At 54.0% G+C, this 17,681-nt stretch overlaps 8 protein-coding genes across 8 annotated transcripts; 3 read left to right on the plus strand and 5 right to left on the minus strand.

Moving 5' to 3' along the window:
- Positions 1–1,385: 1,385 nt before the first annotated feature.
- On the minus strand, positions 1,386–2,380 carry GUITHDRAFT_98336 (hypothetical protein). The gene is made up of 3 exons (XM_005820319.1): positions 2,242–2,380; positions 2,123–2,197; positions 1,386–2,076 (listed from the first exon to the last, which is right to left on the minus strand). The coding sequence occupies exons 1-3, from the start codon at positions 2,353–2,355 to the stop codon at positions 1,435–1,437; spliced, it is 831 nt and encodes a 276-aa protein (XP_005820376.1). The 5' UTR covers positions 2,356–2,380; the 3' UTR covers positions 1,386–1,434.
- Positions 2,381–3,612: 1,232 nt separating this feature from the next.
- On the plus strand, positions 3,613–4,988 carry GUITHDRAFT_120401 (hypothetical protein; the record flags this gene model as incomplete). Its single annotated transcript, XM_005820320.1, has 5 exons — positions 3,613–3,822; positions 3,868–3,975; positions 4,025–4,441; positions 4,495–4,635; positions 4,815–4,988. 5 exons carry the CDS (start codon positions 3,613–3,615, stop codon positions 4,986–4,988), a joined length of 1,050 nt encoding a protein of 349 aa, XP_005820377.1.
- Positions 4,989–5,274: 286 nt separating this feature from the next.
- GUITHDRAFT_120402 (hypothetical protein) lies at positions 5,275–7,041 on the minus strand (the record flags this gene model as incomplete). Its single annotated transcript, XM_005820321.1, has 7 exons — positions 5,275–5,416; positions 5,464–6,152; positions 6,409–6,490; positions 6,540–6,634; positions 6,684–6,764; positions 6,811–6,935; positions 6,984–7,041. The coding sequence occupies 7 exons, from the start codon at positions 7,039–7,041 to the stop codon at positions 5,275–5,277; spliced, it is 1,272 nt and encodes a 423-aa protein (XP_005820378.1).
- Positions 7,042–7,146: 105 nt separating this feature from the next.
- Positions 7,147–7,834, minus strand: GUITHDRAFT_120403 (hypothetical protein; the record flags this gene model as incomplete). The annotated part of the gene is made up of 2 exons (XM_005820322.1): positions 7,147–7,604; positions 7,744–7,834. The coding sequence occupies 2 exons, from the start codon at positions 7,832–7,834 to the stop codon at positions 7,147–7,149; spliced, it is 549 nt and encodes a 182-aa protein (XP_005820379.1).
- Positions 7,835–8,184: 350 nt separating this feature from the next.
- On the plus strand, positions 8,185–10,981 carry GUITHDRAFT_120404 (hypothetical protein; the record flags this gene model as incomplete). Its single annotated transcript, XM_005820323.1, has 18 exons — positions 8,185–8,241; positions 8,285–8,331; positions 8,375–8,467; positions 8,516–8,569; positions 8,631–8,690; positions 8,733–9,050; positions 9,100–9,147; positions 9,199–9,258; positions 9,308–9,350; positions 9,698–9,733; positions 9,782–9,856; positions 9,911–9,984; positions 10,038–10,134; positions 10,185–10,267; positions 10,313–10,409; positions 10,464–10,565; positions 10,624–10,652; positions 10,702–10,981. The coding sequence occupies 18 exons, from the start codon at positions 8,185–8,187 to the stop codon at positions 10,979–10,981; spliced, it is 1,653 nt and encodes a 550-aa protein (XP_005820380.1).
- A 118-nt stretch (positions 10,982–11,099) lies between these two features.
- On the minus strand, positions 11,100–11,465 carry GUITHDRAFT_147941 (hypothetical protein; the record flags this gene model as incomplete). The annotated part of the gene is made up of 1 exon (XM_005820324.1): positions 11,100–11,465. One exon carries the CDS (start codon positions 11,463–11,465, stop codon positions 11,100–11,102), a length of 366 nt encoding a protein of 121 aa, XP_005820381.1.
- An 846-nt stretch (positions 11,466–12,311) lies between these two features.
- GUITHDRAFT_166474 (hypothetical protein) lies at positions 12,312–13,503 on the plus strand (the record flags this gene model as incomplete). Its single annotated transcript, XM_005820325.1, has 7 exons — positions 12,312–12,478; positions 12,531–12,637; positions 12,691–12,799; positions 12,855–13,004; positions 13,056–13,142; positions 13,188–13,406; positions 13,456–13,503. The coding sequence occupies exons 1-7, from the start codon at positions 12,323–12,325 to the stop codon at positions 13,501–13,503; spliced, it is 876 nt and encodes a 291-aa protein (XP_005820382.1). The 5' UTR covers positions 12,312–12,322.
- Positions 13,504–15,060: 1,557 nt separating this feature from the next.
- Positions 15,061–16,943, minus strand: GUITHDRAFT_120407 (hypothetical protein; the record flags this gene model as incomplete). The annotated part of the gene is made up of 5 exons (XM_005820326.1): positions 15,061–15,098; positions 15,154–15,195; positions 15,251–15,521; positions 15,569–16,476; positions 16,886–16,943. The coding sequence occupies 5 exons, from the start codon at positions 16,941–16,943 to the stop codon at positions 15,061–15,063; spliced, it is 1,317 nt and encodes a 438-aa protein (XP_005820383.1).
- Between the last annotated feature and the right edge of the window lie 738 nt (positions 16,944–17,681).

Raw genomic sequence — 17,681 nt, forward strand, 5'->3', positions numbered from 1 at the left:
CCGAGGAGAGAAGAGGAGAACAAGAGCGAGGGGAGGATGAGAGAACGAAAGGGTGATAGAGGAAATGGTGGAGTTTTTGGGGGAGTAGATGCGAGGAAGGATGACGGGAATGAGAGGAGAGAGTGGGATCTATCAGAGAGAAGGAGAAGGAGAGAAGGAAGGAGAACAAGTGAGGCGGAGAGGTAGGAAGGCGAAGAGGAGGAAGATGGGGAGAGACGAGGATAAAGCAATGAGGAAGGGAGCAGAACAGAGAGTGGAAGAGGGGCGGGCTTAGAAGGCGATTGGGTTGTATTGGAGGAGGGGAGGGAAGGAAAGTCCTTTGAATTTCGTCTTACGTCGACTCTTTACAGTCTTTGGAAGGTTGTTAATTTGGCATGATGGAGTCAGCTCAGAGCAGATCAGCACCCATGCCAACAAACATATGGGAAAGTAGTTTTCGGCAATCCACAGAGTGATGTTGACAGTTGTCGCATATCACGAAGATGCTAACTCTATCTACAGTGAAACTGGAATGCCTGCCATGACAAACATCATGAGCCATAGGTTTCTGACAGGGGACCGTCTTGATGACAACTATCAGCCCCACACCAAAGTCCTCAAGACGGTCAGAAATGGCCAACAGCTGTTCGAAGGAAAGACGACGATGATCGAATCTTTGATCCAGAACAGATTTGTCTCAGAAATCAACGCAAGATTCGGTACAAGAAATGCCCCTAAAGTATTCCAATCGTTGGACGAGACCGGAATTCCTATCATAGAGAGCACGATCAAAGGGAGATGGATATTTCAGGGGTCAAAGAAAAAACCTCTCACTGATTCAAGGCAATCCAAGGATTTCATCTCAAAAAATAAGGTTCACTATTTTCAGCTTTCGCTGCTGCTTCTCTTTCTCAAATTGCTGCTGCTGTTTATCCTTTTCCTCCCCCCCTTCCCCCTCCTCCTCCTCCTCCTCCTCCTCCTGGTCTTCTTCCACCTCATATACATCGTTGACATCTTTTCAGTTGCTGATCTCGACGTACTCAAGACGTTCTACTGCCTCTACTGCCTCTACCATGCCTCCTCGTCCTCATAGTGTAATCGGCCTGACGCCTTCGAACATCCCTCCGTTGCCGGGCAGGAAACTGTACCTCGACGGGGAGCTGAGGATTCCCAAGACTGCGCACGAGAAAGCTCTGTATGTAGCGAGCGAGCATGCGAGGGGCGAGAGATTTCAGCGCGAAAAACCGAAAAGCACGAGTAAGTACCTTCGTTAGCGCAGAGATACTAGTAACGGAGCGTGTGCCATGGCGGACTGGGCGATGAGGAAGTGAAAGAACAGGAAAGGGGAGGGCAGGGCTGAGACAGGTAGCACGTTGCCGGTGTGGTGTGAGTTTGAAACACAGAAGAAAACAACAAGAAAAAATTCATTTCGACAAAAAGAGAGATTTTCATAGCCTAATGTTTCTTGGCCTTCTTTGACTTGGGGGAGACGTAGCTTCTGATGAAGAAGTTGAGGAAGAGAGCAAAGAGAGACATAATGTAGACGAGGTACAACTGCGTCACCTTCCTGGGGAAGGTCTGGCAGTTGGACTGGAGGAGCCAGATTGCCTGCCCGTTCATGGTGATGAACTGAATCATCTGCATCATCGTGAGGTACTTCTTCCACCAGATGTCCTTGGTGTGCATGGAGACGAAGTAGTAGGTGTACATAACAGTGTGGATGAACCCATTGAGGACGATGGTCAGGTAGATGTCTCCGTCATACCCCACGTTGACGTTCATCCAGTAGATCATGAAGATCGTAAGGTGATGGTACACGTGCAGGAAGGAAAGCTGCTCCCACTTCTTGCCCAGCACGATGAAGAAAGTGTCCATGAAGTCCAGGACCTTGGAGATGTAGAACAACCAGAGCACAGGGGCGATGGGAGGGTTCTCAGTCTTGAAGGGGTTGCACGGAACGAGATTGTAGTTGTGCCTGTAAGCGAGGATGCCAGCCTCGAGTGTCATGTAAGAGCAGAGCATCACTTGCAGGATGTTGTAGACGAAGCGGATGGGGTACGTCAGCTTGTCCAGGGATCGGAATGGGATCATCACGATCTGCACCAACGTCAGGAGTGTTCTACAGCCGCTCGACGTGTCTCACTCTTCCAACAATGACCAATGCGAAGTAGATGGCTGAGATGGCGAAGGCCGAGGCAAAGTCGGTGAGGAACCAACCCTTCCAGCTAGTGAGATCAAGAGGCTCGAGGAGGTTCAACGCACCTGCGTGGGCAAGGGCTTGATCGCCTTTCCGCTGTCATCGAACAACTCTGTGTTGGCTGCAAAGTTAAGCAGTTGGCGGCCAACAGCGTCTGCCCATGGCTTGTAGGCTTCCATCTCTTGATTACAGGGAGGAGAACCTGCGCCTTGGTCTCAGTTCTCCAACATCCCATGCATACGTGACTAGCATTAGGAGCGAGAAATTCGAACTTATTTGAATGTGGCTACGGGTACGCAAACGTAAATGCTCACGCAAAGCACCAATACGAAGGGAGGGAGGGACAAGAAGAGAGCGCTGAACACAACTTCTCAATAGACGTGAGCAGAGAGAGAGAGGAACAGACGGCGAACACGTTAGCATGTCACATGAGTAGAGCTGGAACAAACAGAAACCCAGGACGTCATAACATGCAAGGAAAGAGGAAAAGTGGAGATGAGGGATGAGCAGGGAGACCATGTTGGGGGGAAGGAAACACGCAGTCAAGGGAGCGATGTAAGACGAATACAAGGAGAGGGAGCGCAAGGAAGGAGAGCAGGAGGCGGAGGAGCCATTGTGCGCGGGGGTTAATAACTACAAGGAAGGGTCTGCATGCAAGGGGACGGAATCTTCTCCGACCCCATACTTCGGTGGCATGGACTGGAAAGTACCGGTCCTTGCTCTTTTTTGCGCGACAGGTCAGATGAATGGAGGGGTACTTTGATTGCTTGAAGGGGGTAGTGATAAAGTACATAGGGTGATCGTCAAGGGTAGGCCTTGAAAGTGGGGTGGGGTGTGGGGGTCCTCGTGCCTGACCCCCTGAGGGGATGAGGAGATCAGGAAGGGCATCGGGGTCATCGAATCTTGATGGGTAGGGGTCCGATAGACAGGTCGTTAAATGGGAAAGTACCAGGGTGAATGACTTGAAAACTGAGGAAAAAGAAGGGTGAGGGTACTTGACAAGGGGTGTCGAAATGATCTCATCGTATTTGACGGGTGGGGGTGGAGTCTCAAGAGGAAATAAGTACCCCTTAATTTCCCTGAAACATTGGGGTAGGGGTATTGTGGTCAGTATCCGAGTTTGCCCCAGGACGAACAGAAAGCAGGAGAAATGTCGAGCGATGCGAGAGGGAGGGGAAGGGCAGCAAATCAGGAGGAGGAGGAAGAGGAAGAGGAAGAGAGGAGAGAGACTGGGAGAGTAGAGGAGCAAGAAGAAGGGTAGAAGGAATGCTTTGATGTGCGAATACGCCAAGACTACTTGAATGGCTCAAGCAGTCGGAGCGATCGAAAAATTGAAGCAGGGGCGATAGGAATGGACTTGAGGCCAGGAGGGGAGGAAAAATGGACCTTGACATATCGGATCGCAGGTCAAAAGTATGTGATTGTGAGAAGGACTTATGGACTTGACCGTTGTTATTGTGACTTCTCCCTCCTGGACCGATCCGTCTCTCGGTCTGATCGAGCCAGTCATAGCGAGTTTGGCGCTGGTAGAAGGGGTGGAATCCTGTATAGGAGGCATCAAGATCGTTCTAGATGGCTACAAGATACACAAGACAGCGCAGACGAAGAGAGGAAGGGTCACGAAGGAGATGGCAGAATCCTATGAGGTGAATGTTGTAACTTGTGCGGTGAAGAGCTGAACTCATCCGCAGCTGTATTATCAAAACCTTGCAAATAGATACTCTCTTGATTCGAGATTCTCCCTCCTCCGCTGCCCCGAGCACTTTGGGTTTGCCATGGCGGTGCGCTATGGGCTGGAGGTAGAGCGATGGCAGTGACGGGGAGGGAAGGGTATAACGTGGATTGCAGCATTGCTCCACTGAGTTTGCGCTGATAGTTCAGCATGACCGATCGTTTGTTGCGTCTTTCGATCGTCTCCCCCAAGTGTTGAGCACGATGAGATCTGTCAGCTGGATCAGATACGCTGGATTCCCCAGCGTCATGAACTGTTCGCACCCAAGGACCCTGTCATGCCGATACGGGCTAGGGGGCCTGGTGAAGGAGGAGAATCGCGTCAGGGTCGAGGGAGAGGAAGCGATGGAGCTGATGCCTCTTGCCTTCTGGTATGACTCCAATCACATCGCTCACGTGGGACGATACCTGGAGATCTTCGCGCCCTATACAAACCTCCCGTTGGAGCTGCGGGAAGCGATCGGTAGGGAGAACGTGCACCAGCTGCTGTTGAGGAAGGGAGACTTCATCGAGGACAGGTTCGGTCAGGCGCAGGTGAGATCTCCTCCTCTCTCCTTCCCCCTCTCACGTATCTCCTCGCTGAGTAGCGGAAGCTGCTCACGGGATCAGGGTTGCGGGAGGACGAGGCTCTGCTAGGGAGGATGCACAGATGGTTCGGCAGCTACCTGATCTGGGACAGGAGGGGCTGCGGGCAGGAGGACGAGGACGTCACCTGCAGAGTTTATGTGGTGAGGATGGGAGAAGGGAAAGAGAGGAGACAAGAGAGGGGGCGAGGGAAGAGTCGGGAGGAGGCAAGGACTGGGGTGTGGCTGGGGTGCTGGGGATCCGGGAGGGAGTTGAAGAGGACCGGGCCAGAGAGGAGGAGAGGAAGAGGAGACAGAGGAAAGGTTTCCTGACGTGACAGCAGGGGCATCTGCCAGGAGCGAAGAGGGGAGGGCAGAGTTACGCGATACAGACAGACACGCACCCTCTGTCAAAGACTTGCAAGAGGAAGGAGTGGGTGGCTGCTGGCAGACTGTCCCAGTCCCAGCCTTCCTCCTCCGTCAAGGATGAAGTGATGGAGCACCTGGCGGCTGATTGAGCTGTCAGATACTTGTCTCATGCCCGTCTTTTGTCTTGCTTCTCCAACCATACTTGTGTGAATGATGTATCTTCCGGTTGCGAACCACTGCGCAACTATCTTTCTCTCGTCTCCTCCTGTTCCTATTCTCCAATTATTTCTGTTGATTCGTGTCAAATAGTCTTCCCTTCTTCTCGCTTCCTTGTACAGCTGATCTCTTCGTCTTTTCATTTAAAGAATAAGTGTCTTCGTTGCTCCGCCCTCCTCGTCCTACATTACATCTTGTCTCCCCTCGCTATCCGCCTTGCTAGGGCATTGCCCCCACGTCCTTTCTCAACTGCTTCTTCCTCTCCTGCTCTGCCAGCTCCAGCTTGATCTTGGCATCGGCTGCAGCTCGAGCGACTGCGTCGTCCCTTTCGCTCTGCAAGCGAGCAAGCTCCCTCTCCATCCTGTCTCAGTCTTGTCACCCCCAGCAGGAGCATCAGCAGGGACTCACCTCTCGCACTCTTCCTGCAGCCCGGCAGACTCGCTCTCGACCTCCTTCCTCGCCTGTCGAACGTCTTCGAGTTGAGAGACGAGGAGGTAGGTCCCCTCCTCCATGAACCGCGACAGGCTGCTCACCACCGCCCCCAGGTCCACCGCCTCCAACTCAACACGCTTGCTGTTGATCGGAGAGGAAGAGGAGGAGGAGGGGGGGGGCTGAGGAGACTCCAACCTGGCCAACCTGTTCATGATGCTTCCCTTGATGCCTCGCAGCGTCCAGTCTCGTTCTCTCTTGCCGCCCTCGTCTTGCCCGCCGGAGTTGCTGGGAGCTCCCGAGTTGAAGAGCCTCTTGGGCTCGAGGAGGAGAGGACTCTTGGTGGCGGCAGCGGAAGAGGAGGGGGAGCTCTCCCTGCTGCCATGCCGAGGAGAAAACTCCATCCATCCTCGCGTGCTGGCCTCTGACCCGACGAAGGGGCGGATGACGTCATCAAGGCCTCCACTCCTCCCGCTCACGTGAGCATCCTCCAGCTGCTTGTCGAGCTTCGCCCTCCTCTCGATGGCTGAGCAGAGCAGCCAGGTGAGGTCCGCATTCTCGCGGAGGAGCAGAGCTGGGGTGGAGCTGGAGAACTCCTCGCAGGAGACCTCGTTCTCTGAACACCTTGAGAGGCTCTCGCTCGCTGCCTTGTTGATCTGCTCCACTACCTGAGGATGAATGTTCAACAACACGAAGTCAAAGATCGAGGATAATGATGATGATGATGATGATGATGATGATGGTGATGAGGAGGAGGAGCATGAGGTAGTAGTAGTAGTAGTAGTAGTAGTAGTAGTTGTAGTTGTTGTTGTAGTTGTTGTGGACGTGGGGTGGTGGTGGTTGCGGTGATGGTGATGGCGGTGGATAGTGGTGGTGAAGTCGATTGAATTCTGTCCCTTCAAAAAGGTACGTCAGAGTATCGACCTTAAGGTTCTTAAAGTCCTCATAGCGTCCAGGGTCAACTCTCCAGGGGCCTATCCTGAGAGGGCTGCTGGCAAATGGGGTCCTGAGCCATCGCCACTTTACAGACTTGCAGAGCAGAGAACAAGTCTCACTGCCGGGCGATTCTTGAGATGCGCTGATCCCTGTATGAGTTCAGTTCGTCTTTCATTCTCTTCGTCTCCATCCATTCATTTGTCTCGCATCGGATCTGCAATGACGTCATTCCCTCCTCAGATCGTTTTCATTCTCGCAACCACCTTCATGCGATTCTGAATCTCGACCGCTAGCTCGCTTGCTTGATCCTGGTGCTCCTGCACCTGCTCCGACAGCCGCACCAGCTGCTGACGAGCTGAGCAAGGGGAAACAACAGCAGACAACATGAACCTGAAGCCCTAGATCATGTTTGAGCTTCTTGTCTGACTCTCCTCTGATCCTCGCGTCTGCTAGCTTCTCCTTCACTCGCTTCACCTGCGCCAGCGCCAGCGCCAGCTCAGGGCTCTGCGTCGGGCCTGCAGGAAACAAGTTGATGCATGGCGAATGCCGTGAGTCGAGCTTACCTGTCGATTCTGACGCCACGTTCTCGTCCTCCTCCTCGTCCAAAGCTCTATCCCCCATCCCTGCTGTACCATGAGAAGAGGTCGGAGATGAGAAGAAATCAAACATCGACATCGGACATCGAGATCAAACATAAAGAACAGACATCGAGATTAGACATTCAAATCAAACATCTGGAAGTAGGAGATAGGAATCCTCGCCTGGAATGACATGATTCACAAAGTCCACGAACTTGTACAGGCTGTGCAGCACATGCATCCCAGCAGCCAGATCCTCCTCCTTGGCTCCCCCAAAGGCCGATGAGCCGTTGGCAGCGAGTCGAGCAAGACCGTTCATGTACTTGTCGAGCTGCATTCTCCTCTGCTCTATGTGCTCGGGGTTATGAACGATGAACAAGCTTCTCCTCGGGAGCTCGGGGAGGAAGTGGGAGAGGTCCCAGCCTAGCAGGCGCGACAGCTCTTGATCGAGTGTGAAGAATTGGCTGAATCGCTTCTCCACGTTCCACTCTGTCTCGTCGAACCTGCACATGACTATGAACACCACCAACGGCTTCCCCTGCATGTCCACTCGCTGGTGTGCTGAGACCACCTTGACCTTGAGGCGAGAGGCAGAGGGAAGCTCGCCTGCGGTGAGTTAGCGAGGAAGAGGGAGAGAGGGAAGGAGGGAGGGATCGAGCGAGCGAGGGCCGCAGAAAGGTGGGCAGGAGGAAGACAGCAGCGGAAGGAGGAGGAGGAGGAGGAGGAGGAGGAGGAGGAGAATGACCTTTGATCGCTCTGCTGTCTCTCTCATACGAGAACAGCCCGTCGACCCTCCTCGCCATTCTTGACGCTGCCGCCCCGATCACCCCCGGCATCGTTATCTTCATGTTCATGTTCATGTTCATTGCCGCCGATGACTGAAAAATTCCAAAGGAATTTTATTGGACTTGAGTCCTTTCCTGCCCCTCCTGCTTCCTTTCCTGCTCCCTCCCCCGCCCCTCCTGCCTCCTCCATGTCTCCCCAGCTAGTTCCTCATCCCTCTTCCTCTTCTCCTTCCCTTGTCCCCATCTTCGCCCCCTTCGCGCGAGTTTCGGGCGGTTCCCCATGAGAACATTGAAGGCAAGAAGCCCAGGACGCGCATGTTGAGTGCTACTGTGCTCAACACTCAGCTCCGATGCAAGATGCCTTGAGGGGAGCGAGCGGTCGACATACTTTGCTACTGGCCATGACAACTGTTCTCTTGTTGCCCCCTGCCCATATGAACGACCCGGTTCTTGGTCTGGTGCGTTGCCTGCCTGCTCTACCTCTCCTCATGTTCATGGCAGGGGGCGGCACCTTCCAAGAGGCTAAGAAGCTGCTCTGACTGCGGACGGTTCTTTCACTACTGCCATCTTGCTTCCCCAACTCCTGTGCAGGCGACCTGTCTTCGGTCCCGTGGGAGGGGCTGCCGTTCACTGCTCCCTGCATCGGCATCGGGAGGACATAGATCTGATCAACCCCAAGTGCCAGTGAGTCTCACCATCCTCTTCCCTCCCCTTGTCGTTACCTCCGCCCAGGTACTCCTCAGGCTGTTCTAAGAATGCAGTCTTCGGCGGGTCGGATACAGGCTGGTTGGGAGGAGGAGGAGGACGAGGGGGAGGAAACATGCTGAGGTCAACGGTTTGTTGGCAGGAAGAGAATGTTCTGCTCTGAGCACAGCTGTCTCCACCACGACAATCTAGCCAAGAAGAGGTTTTGACCTTGACTGTTTCCCTCGTCCTTACGGTCTCAAAGGAAATCTGAGCAGCAAGGTTATCCAGCGTTCGACCTTTTCAACCAAGCAGAAGCACATCCGAAAATCAGGAGGAGGAGATTGCGGAGAGCTGCTTTCAAGCCTGAGTTTCAACTGATGTCGAACTACCCGGCTGTTCGGAAGTCGACGACGCCTATCAACGTCAAACTGCTTCCTGAGAGGATGGTCAATGACTCGCAGAAAAATTTCATGAGCCCCGTGCAAGAAGCTCTTGATCTCACGTTGAATCTCAAGTCGTACCCGCCGCTGAACAGGACGCACGGAAGCTGCATTGTTTGCCTTGACAGGAGCATATGCTGGTGCGGTGGAAACGGGATGGAGACGTGGGGAGGTGAAAAATGTTGTCAGGGGAGCAGCAGTGGAAGATAGGCTGTGGAGATACTTCTTGTGCAGAAGGTCTTTGTCTTGGCCCTTGAACCTTGAAAGTTTGTCTGAGCAACCTCATAGCTGCAAGAACCTCACCAATTCAACTTGTGTGCTGTTGAGCAAGAAATGCGAGTCTTGCAGGTCAGCACCGCACGTTTCTGCAATATTCTTGATGCAATTAGCATGGCAGTCGATATGGAAACTGGGCATCCAAGGAAAAGGGCAGGAAAAGGGTGTGGAGGTGTAGTTTTCATGCCTACGAGGTGGGAACGAGCGTCTCCATTTCCTTCTTTCCGTTCTCCACTAGCCTGACTGACCTTCCGTGCCGGCTCTCCACAGAGTGACGTGGATTTCGCACACTCTCAATGTCAGCATAGCGAAGGATGTAGTACCCTTGCTTCCTTCGGTGTCCCAGACGTATTTCTCCTCTCCCTCCCTCCTCTCCCTCCTCCTCATTCACCACAACCACCGCCTTCTCCAACTCCTACTTCTTCACTCCACCCTCCCTTCTCCCTCTCCTCCTCCCTCTCCTCCTTCTCCCTTTGCTCCTTCATCGTTCCTCGTCTCAATTGCTCCGCAGGGCAGGCCGATGTTCTGCCGCCTCCACAAGGACCCTGTGAACGATCGTCTCCTCATCTCTCTTCTCGCCTCACTCACGGCGCAGAAACACGTGTCGGTCTCGCATCAACGACATTTCTGCACCCAGCCTGGCTGCAGGAACCGAGCTTGTTTTGGGACAGTGAGGCCGATGACCGAGGGGGAAGCGATGAGGTCTCATGCTGCTGGTCAACAGATCGTGCAAGGTGCTCCGAATCGACAGCATTGCTCCTTGCACAGACTGCCGGAGGAGAAGGACCTTGTCCACAGGTGCTGCGACTCTGCTCCTGGCCCTCGCGTTGACCTGACGTCTTCATCCTCAGAACGTGCGAAGGAGACGACGGGACTTGCTCCAAGTTTCCAGTCTTCGGGGATCCCACCGAGAGAATACCGCGATGGTGCAGGGCCCATCGGAAAGAGGTGGAGGAGCTGACGGCAGAAGCTCTCGCTGACTGTCAGCATGTCACAAGGGGGTGCATGTGGACGTGAAGCACTTTCGTTGTGAGTTCAAGGGTTGCCGCCGTCACCCGATCTACACCAGGGCGAACAAGACGTGAGGACAGGGCTCGGGGCTCGTATGACCTCACGGCCGATGCAGGAGGCCCTCGATCTGCAGCGAGCACAAGGAGGAGGTGGAGGGGCAGACGATGGTGGTGGAGAAGGGGATGAAGCAAGAATCGAACAGAAGCTCCGAGGTGAAGCTTCAGTGTCTGACTGTCCGCCTCTCTATCCTGACGGCATGGTCGCAGAGCCTTTCAGAGCCCAGCCAGACCGCCGGCTATGCTCCGCCAGACCCCACGAAGCCGAAGAGGCTGGTGAAACATGACGACGACGACGACGATGATGATGAGGTTTGTTGGAACCGCACACATGTTTCAAGTTTTATCGTATACTAAGATCATATCGCAGTCCGATATTCCAGATGATGTCAGCTTCGGGTTTGTTTCACAGTAGCAGCCGTGGAGGTACTGAAGAAATTCACTGCAGGTGGCAAGAGCAAGCCTTTCTGAACGCAAGCTCGGCCTTGCCTCCCCATCAGCACAACTTGTCGTATGAGATTTCTGTGAGGAGCGCCGACATGATACAGACAGAAGTTTCTGTCCACCACAGCTCCAAGACTTCCATCTCGTCTTGTCATACTGACAACATCATGGCAGCAGCAAACATGCTCATCTCGTCCATGCAGAAGACGTTCGCTGCTGGCCTGTCTGGCGGCGCGAAGGCTGCCGACTCGTCCGATGCTCAGCCCAGCGACGCAGAAATGTAAGATATTCAATGAGATGTCCTATTACCCTCCTCCTCTTCCAAATCCCCGCGCAAAACTTCATTTCCCATCACGTAATCTGTTTTGCGCTTCACCAAGCGTATCAAAGGTTTCTTGCATCCTACACCTTATCCACGTTCAGCTCACACTGCTCGTACCACTTGAGCCAGTTGCGATCTTTCGCGTCAAACGGCGTCCACAGGCAGGGCCAAGAACCCGACATGCTGCTGGACTCTGACTCCTCCACGCCCTGCTCTGAAGCCTCCGACTCACTCCCAGCAGAAACTACTCGATGCGATCGCTGCTGCTCGAAGGAGGCTGCAGGTGAGTCAAAGACTAGTATGCTCTCAGTCAAACCAGAGATCTCATCCTCTGACTCCGCATCGTCCACACTGCCACAAGCTTCTTCTGATGCAGTAGTCATTGGTTGTTTAACGAACGGTTCGTTCTCATTCCAAGAGCTCGCGCGGCTCTGCTGTGCATCCATGGGGTTGGGCTCAGGGGCTTCTCAGCGGCTACAGGGGTCGGTCAGCAAGTGTGCAACAGGAGAAGGATCATCGTACCAGAGGTAAAGTCACCTACCGTAGTACAGAGGCAAGTAGGCTGAGATCAAGTCGCCGCCCGTCAAAGGCTTGACATTCCGAAGTTCACAGTGACTGCCACCGACTCGGACGGCGAGCGGCCCCGGGCCGGGCGCACTGTGACGGGCCCCGGCCCGGGGCCTTGTGAGTTAAATACTGTCAAGTGATAAGTGGGTTCGAACGCCTCGACAGTTATGTCTGATTCAAATATGAAACGGTCGCCACCTTTAAGTAGGGTTGGGGTACTTTGTCCACCCACCCAATATCAGCGATTTGTACTAGTGAAGAGTTGATTTGTATCATTTCGAACATGGGGGGTAGTGATTGCGATTGAAGTACGGGGGTGGGTACGAGGCTGGAAATGGTGGCAGATCCATAGAGCAGAGGGAGGAGATACACAGAGAGGAAAGGAGAGGAGGAGGGAGAGTGAGTGAGAGAAATGGATAGAAGAGGGAAAGTGGACAGAGAAACATAGTAACGGCAGTGAATAAGGGGAATGAGGAAGAGGGGTTACTTCGGGTAGGAAATGCTGAACGGAAAGGACGAATCACAAGGGAGTCTCCGAAGACAACTGGAGTTTGGCTTTCATTCACGTCTGTTCTTGTTCTTTTGAATTATTGTACTATCTTGTTCTTTTCTCATCATAAGGTGGAGTTAGGCCGATTGAACGTGGCACTGACTTTTCCATGGTGCCTCAGATTCAGGGCTTTTTATGAGCAACGGCAGCCAGTCGTCGTGAACTTGTGAATCCCAAAGAAAAGAAATGGAAGCAGTCGCATCGCACGACCTCTCTCACGATCATCTTCCCTCCGCTCCTGCAGATACGGCCACAAGCTTCCTTGCCGAAGAGAAGACTTTAGACGGGGCCTCGTCTGAGGGCAACCAACAGCATGCTCTCGCCGGCATGTGCGCGCATGATGTCAGTTCTTCGAGCGCGTTTGCCATGTGGTCACTGATGATGATGTGACCAGGGAGACTCGATGCGATCATGTAGCCTCTGTGGAGAGACGGGGCACAACAGGAGGACTTGTCCGAAGCCTCCGAACGTCGAAATGTTGGATAAGATTGGTCTAGGCAGGTCTGCTGAGACGTGTGGAAGCTTGATGGTGATGACTAACTGCCCGATGACAGTAAACCGATCCCTTACAAGCGTCCTGAGGTGGAAGGAGACGTCGGCAAAGGAGTCTCTTTCAGCCAGTTCAACGTGGGAAACGTGAACGCCCCATTCTCGTACCTCCAGGTAAGATGTCTTGATGTCTTGTCTCCTGTGGGTGGCAGCTCACGGACTTGAACAGGCCTTCGCTGTTGGGACGGGCCTCATGAACAACCCGCAGACATCTTCCCAGCTGGCCGGCGGACTCCTCCAGCACTCCAACCTGATGATGTCGCCAAATGGCAGAGTCGTTCCGATCTCAACTCCGGACGGAGGATCCAACTCTGAAGAAGTGATGGCAGAGACGTTCTTGTCACAGGGGTCTCACTTGCCTGCTTGCTAGATGGTCAAGGCCGCGGAAGAAGCTGAGCGGCAAGCGAAGGAGAGGACGGCAGCGGCTTTAGAGAGAAAGAGAATAGCTGAGGAGATGGTGATAGTTCAATGGCTGTCCTGCTTGCTCTGACCTGCTTGCTAGCTCGAGACAGCTCTGGCTGAGGCGCAAGTTGCGGAGAGGAAGCTTGAAGAAGCTCTTGCTCGCAAGGCCGCACTCTTGGGAGTGCCTGTTGGCTCCTTGTCAGGAGACAAGTCTGATGCCGAGCACGGAGCGGAGCATGCTGGGATGCACAACACAGACAACGACTCAGACTCAAATAAACACAACACAGCCAACAAGAGGAGCAGAAGTGCGTTCCAGGTAACCCCCTTCGTCCTCACTAGCTTGTGATTCATGCGCATGAGAGCAGGTGGACGGAGAGCAGCGCGGTCGCGTGTTGAGGTCGCGGGGCCATTGACTGCGGGGACGCGCGAGGAGTGAAGAAGGAGGATGAAGCGAGAGGAGTGCGAGCCATGTCACATGGCCCTAGTGTAACGGATAGAGAGAAGATCTCAAGTTGATAATTAACTGAGTTGGTCTTACCTCCACCACTCCCGCCATGGCGGTCGAGGCCCCGTCATGCCGAATCGCGGCATCCAAGGGTAGTCCATGGAGACGTAGGGCGGCACGAAACCTTTGCGAGCAGCAGCTAGAGACAAGGCGAGCCGGCTGTACCTGCAGCAGGGACTGAGGACTAGGACATGGCGCTGGGACGAGCTACCCGCTCTGCAGGCCGAGGATAAGGTAATCACACTCCGCGAGGAGGAGGATGTCAGTTAGAGTGGCCTCAGCGACTTGCTTGCGGTCGACTAGCGCCATCCTAAGGCGCATCTCGAGCAGCCAGTCGTGACTTAGAAACTCTCTGTCCGCCCTCGAGAAGAGGAAGGTGAATCCTTCTCCTTCAAACTGACAGCAAGCTCAGCCCTCTCCCTCTCCCTCTCCCTCCCCCTCCCCCTCCCCCTCTCCCTCTCCCTCTCCTCTCCCTCCCCCTCTCCCTCTCCCTCTCCCTCTCCCTCTCCCTCTTTCCTCCCAATTCTTCTCACCTCTGCTGTCTCAGTGTAGACGGAAGGACTGTCAGAGGTGACAAACACGGTCTTGACCCCATATAAGGCTGAAATGTTCCGCACGTGCGGCATAAAGTCCCTGAAGTGCTTGCAGCTTGCCAGTGGCATCCCATACCTGCCGACCAGAAAGACTCTTACGCTAAATCTCCTTCCTGGATTGCGAACCCCCTGCTCTCCCCCAAAATATCACCGTCCTCCTCCACCCTCATTACCAACTTCAAAGGGCTCCTCCTGTCCTGCTGCTGCTGCTGCTGCTGCTGCTGCTGCTGCTCATACTCCTCTACCTGCTACTGCTGCTGCTGCTCCTCCTCCTGCCTCTCTCACCCCGGACTTGCTTTCAGCTTGCAGGAATCTCCTCTCCTCACGTGAACTCCTATGATCGGATTCCGAAAGCTCAAGGCCGATTTGGCAGCTCGAAGGAGCCCCTGAGCAGGGAAGAGTGAGAGGAGGAAGCGGAGGAGGGAAGGAGGGCCAAAGAGTCGGAGAGAAACGAACATGAAAGAGGTCAATGAAGGAGACATGCAAGGGCAAAAGGAACATGAGAAGAGCGATGGCGGAACTGAAACTTGCAAGAGGCGAGGCGAGGCGAGGCGCGGAGCAGAGAGGGGCGGAGACGAGAGGAGACGAGACGAGCGGAGAGGGGAGGAGCGATGAAGGACTTGAGACTGAAGGAGGAGGGTCTGTTACCACAAGCTTCCTGTTAGGAGCCATGATGAAGCTGAGCAGATATGAATTCCACCAGAAGAAACCCCATGATTCGAAGTCAGCAGGAGGTTTGTAGTCTTCGATGTGCTCCAACACCTGCGCTATCCTCCTTACACCTCCTATCCCTCTCCCTCTCCCTCTCCCTCTCCCTCTCCCTCTCCCTCTCCCTCTCCCTCTCCCGGGCCGAGTCTCATCCCCTCTTGGAATCACCTCTGTGCTATCATGCCGGCTGACGTCTTCAGGACTGCATCCTGCAGCCTTTCAGAGGGGAAGGAGGGGAAAGGAGGGGGCTGGGATACCTGAGAACAAGGGCTGGAAGTAGCAGGAGAGATCTTCCTGCTCTGTGGATCTTCGAGGGCAACCGCGGTGATAGAGGTAGTCACAGAAATCTCTCACGTAGAGCATCGTGCCGTTGCGGAAAGCTCCCGCCAGTGCTCCAGCGATCTTGAATCGCCGTGGGGTTGCGAACAGGAGAAGCGTCAGGAGCATCTATCGCAAGGTTTTCTACCTGCTCCACGAATGAGGCAAACCCGGTATGCCCGTTGGTTCCCCGGATGCGAACTACTGAGATGCGAGAAGAGTTTCTGCATTGACGATGATCGGTAGCGTGTTGAAGCTGTTCCAATCGCACTCGCAGCTCCTCTGCCATCTCCTCCCAGACCTTGCTCTGCCCGACACTTCACCATCTCCATCCCCGCCGCCATGGCATGTTACCTTGACGCAGCGATCGCCAGCCATGTGAGGGTCGCTGGTGGGGAGGTAGGCCAGATGGCTCAGTAGATGATGTTCACATCGCTCTCCTGTCCAATCTGGGGCACAGACACAGTGACTCTCAGATCTCCTCCCCATCTCCCCGCAGTCGTTCGGACATCTTGTTTCGGGGCATGGAGTTTCAACTTCCGCCATCTCCCCATCCTCGAGATATTCTTCGTCACTCGCAATGCTGAAGGAGACCGAGTGATTGATCCCCAGAGGCTGATTGTGCTTGTCTGAAACCTCCACGTAGGCAGTATGATGTCCGTCCGGCAAGAAGCTCAGCCCCAGGAAGTAGACACTCCTCATCCTCTCCCCCATCTTCTCCCCGTTCACATAGTAGGACACATGGTAGGCCATGGGCTCGTACCCCGAGCATGACGTCGATCCTTCTTGGCAGCGGCTCGGGTCACCGACATCGTCCACGGTGAAACGGAGGAACCTCTGCGAGTTTCGCTTGAAGACATACCCAGCTGGAGGGAAGACCCAGTTCAGCCGGGGGCGGAAGTCGCAGGTGAAGAAGAGGAAGAACTGCTCGTCGATAGCATCCTCATCTCTCATGCTGCCATCCTCCTCCATCGCTCTCAACGACACCGCAAACTCGTGAGGGCCTGCAAGAAGCAGCGGGAGGGTGATCAGGAGGGGTTGAGGTTGAAAATCGTAGGATCTCAGATCCTCCCCATCCAGCCTTGTCATGAGTTTGACTTGACCCCCCGACCGATCAACTTCCTCCATGCAATGTGCCATGGAGACATGCAGAAAGGGAAGCTCGCTTCCAAACTCGTGCATGCTCTTTCCATCCAGGACCAAGCACCCGGTCTTGACATCCAGGTCTGCCTCCGCATCCTGGGCAACCCCTCGCCACACAGCTGGAAAAAGCCAAAAGCACAAGCATGCAAGGGTCCGAATGGACCTGCCTTTCATTTCCTTTGCTCCCGTCAACCAGCAAGGGATATCATCAGCTCTGGATGAAACCGATTCTAAGAGATCATTCCTGTCAAAAGTGTTTGTCATGTCATGATCAGAATGATTTCAAGTGTTTGCCCTCTATGGTAGCTATCTAAATTCACTCTCTGACATCATTTCCTTGCACTTACTCTCTCGTCATATCTGGTGTTCCTTCTTCTACCCCCCCCCCCTTCCTCGTCCTTCCCTGTCGCCTGAGCAGTCGCTTCAATAAGTTTATAGGAAATTTTTGATATTTTGTAGTATATACAACGTTTCATATGAAAAATTTATAGTTTCAATACTACAACCAAACCAACCTTTCCGCCGAACCCGATTTAGCTCTTGTCATGTTCGCGCTGCTGGCCAGCATCGAGCTTGACTCGCCCATGGGATGCTCGGGCCCAGGATCTCAGGTGATGCAATGAGGGAGGAAGGGAGGGAGGGAGAGAGAGGGAGGGAGAGGGAGAGTGCATGATGTTTGGACCCGAAGGGTTTTGTAATGCAGAAGACAATCTATACAAGATGGGGTTGGTCAGAGTAATTATGCAGCATGATGTGCAGAAGTTGATACGAGGCAATCCTCCCCTCCCTCCTCTCTCTCTCCCTCCCTCCCTCCCTCCCTCCCTCTCCCTCTCTCTGCAACGTGGTAGCCAGTGTGAGTGAGGTTCAGTTCACTGATGTACTTGTTGTCGGGTGTAAAAAAACTTTAATGTGAATTGAACTGAGGAGAACCAAAACGTCTGTTCGCCAGTGAATCCCTGGGGTTGACATCTCTCGCAGTACTGCAACTCGAGGGGGAGCAGCTACGGTGATTATGGCTTGAACATCGGTGACGCTGCAACGGGTACCTTCTGGATGTATCGGATCCCTGTCCTGACCATGACGTAGCTATGGCATCGTTCGATGGAGAGGGGAGTGGACACGACTTCTATGGGAGCTTTTGGCATCCTCGTAAGTGATCGATGACGTTGACTGCCTCGCAAATCATTGAGTGTTTTCCTCCTCAGCACATGGATGGCGCAGCAGCAACGACGCCGGGCGCAGCTCCTTCGGATATGACTATAGGCAGCAATGAAGGTCGATGATGCGATGGAGAATCTTCATTGGACTCAGCTACATGATGCTG

The sequence above is a fragment of the Guillardia theta genome (genome assembly GCF_000315625.1).
Source record: "Guillardia theta CCMP2712 unplaced genomic scaffold GUITHscaffold_181, whole genome shotgun sequence".
In the NCBI taxonomy this organism is placed as follows: domain Eukaryota; class Cryptophyceae; order Pyrenomonadales; family Geminigeraceae; genus Guillardia; species Guillardia theta.

Coding starts and splice junctions, on each gene's coding strand:
- GUITHDRAFT_98336 (XM_005820319.1), bottom strand. CDS start 2,355: ATGGAAGCCTACAAGCCATGGGCAGACGCTGTTGGCCGCCAACTGCTT. Junction 2,198..2,241: donor TCAAGCCCTTGCCCACGCAG/GTGCGTTGAACC, acceptor ACTAGCTGGAAG/GGTTGGTTCCTCACCGACTT. Junction 2,077..2,122: donor CATTGGTCATTGTTGGAAGA/GTGAGACACGTC, acceptor ACGTTGGTGCAG/ATCGTGATGATCCCATTCCG.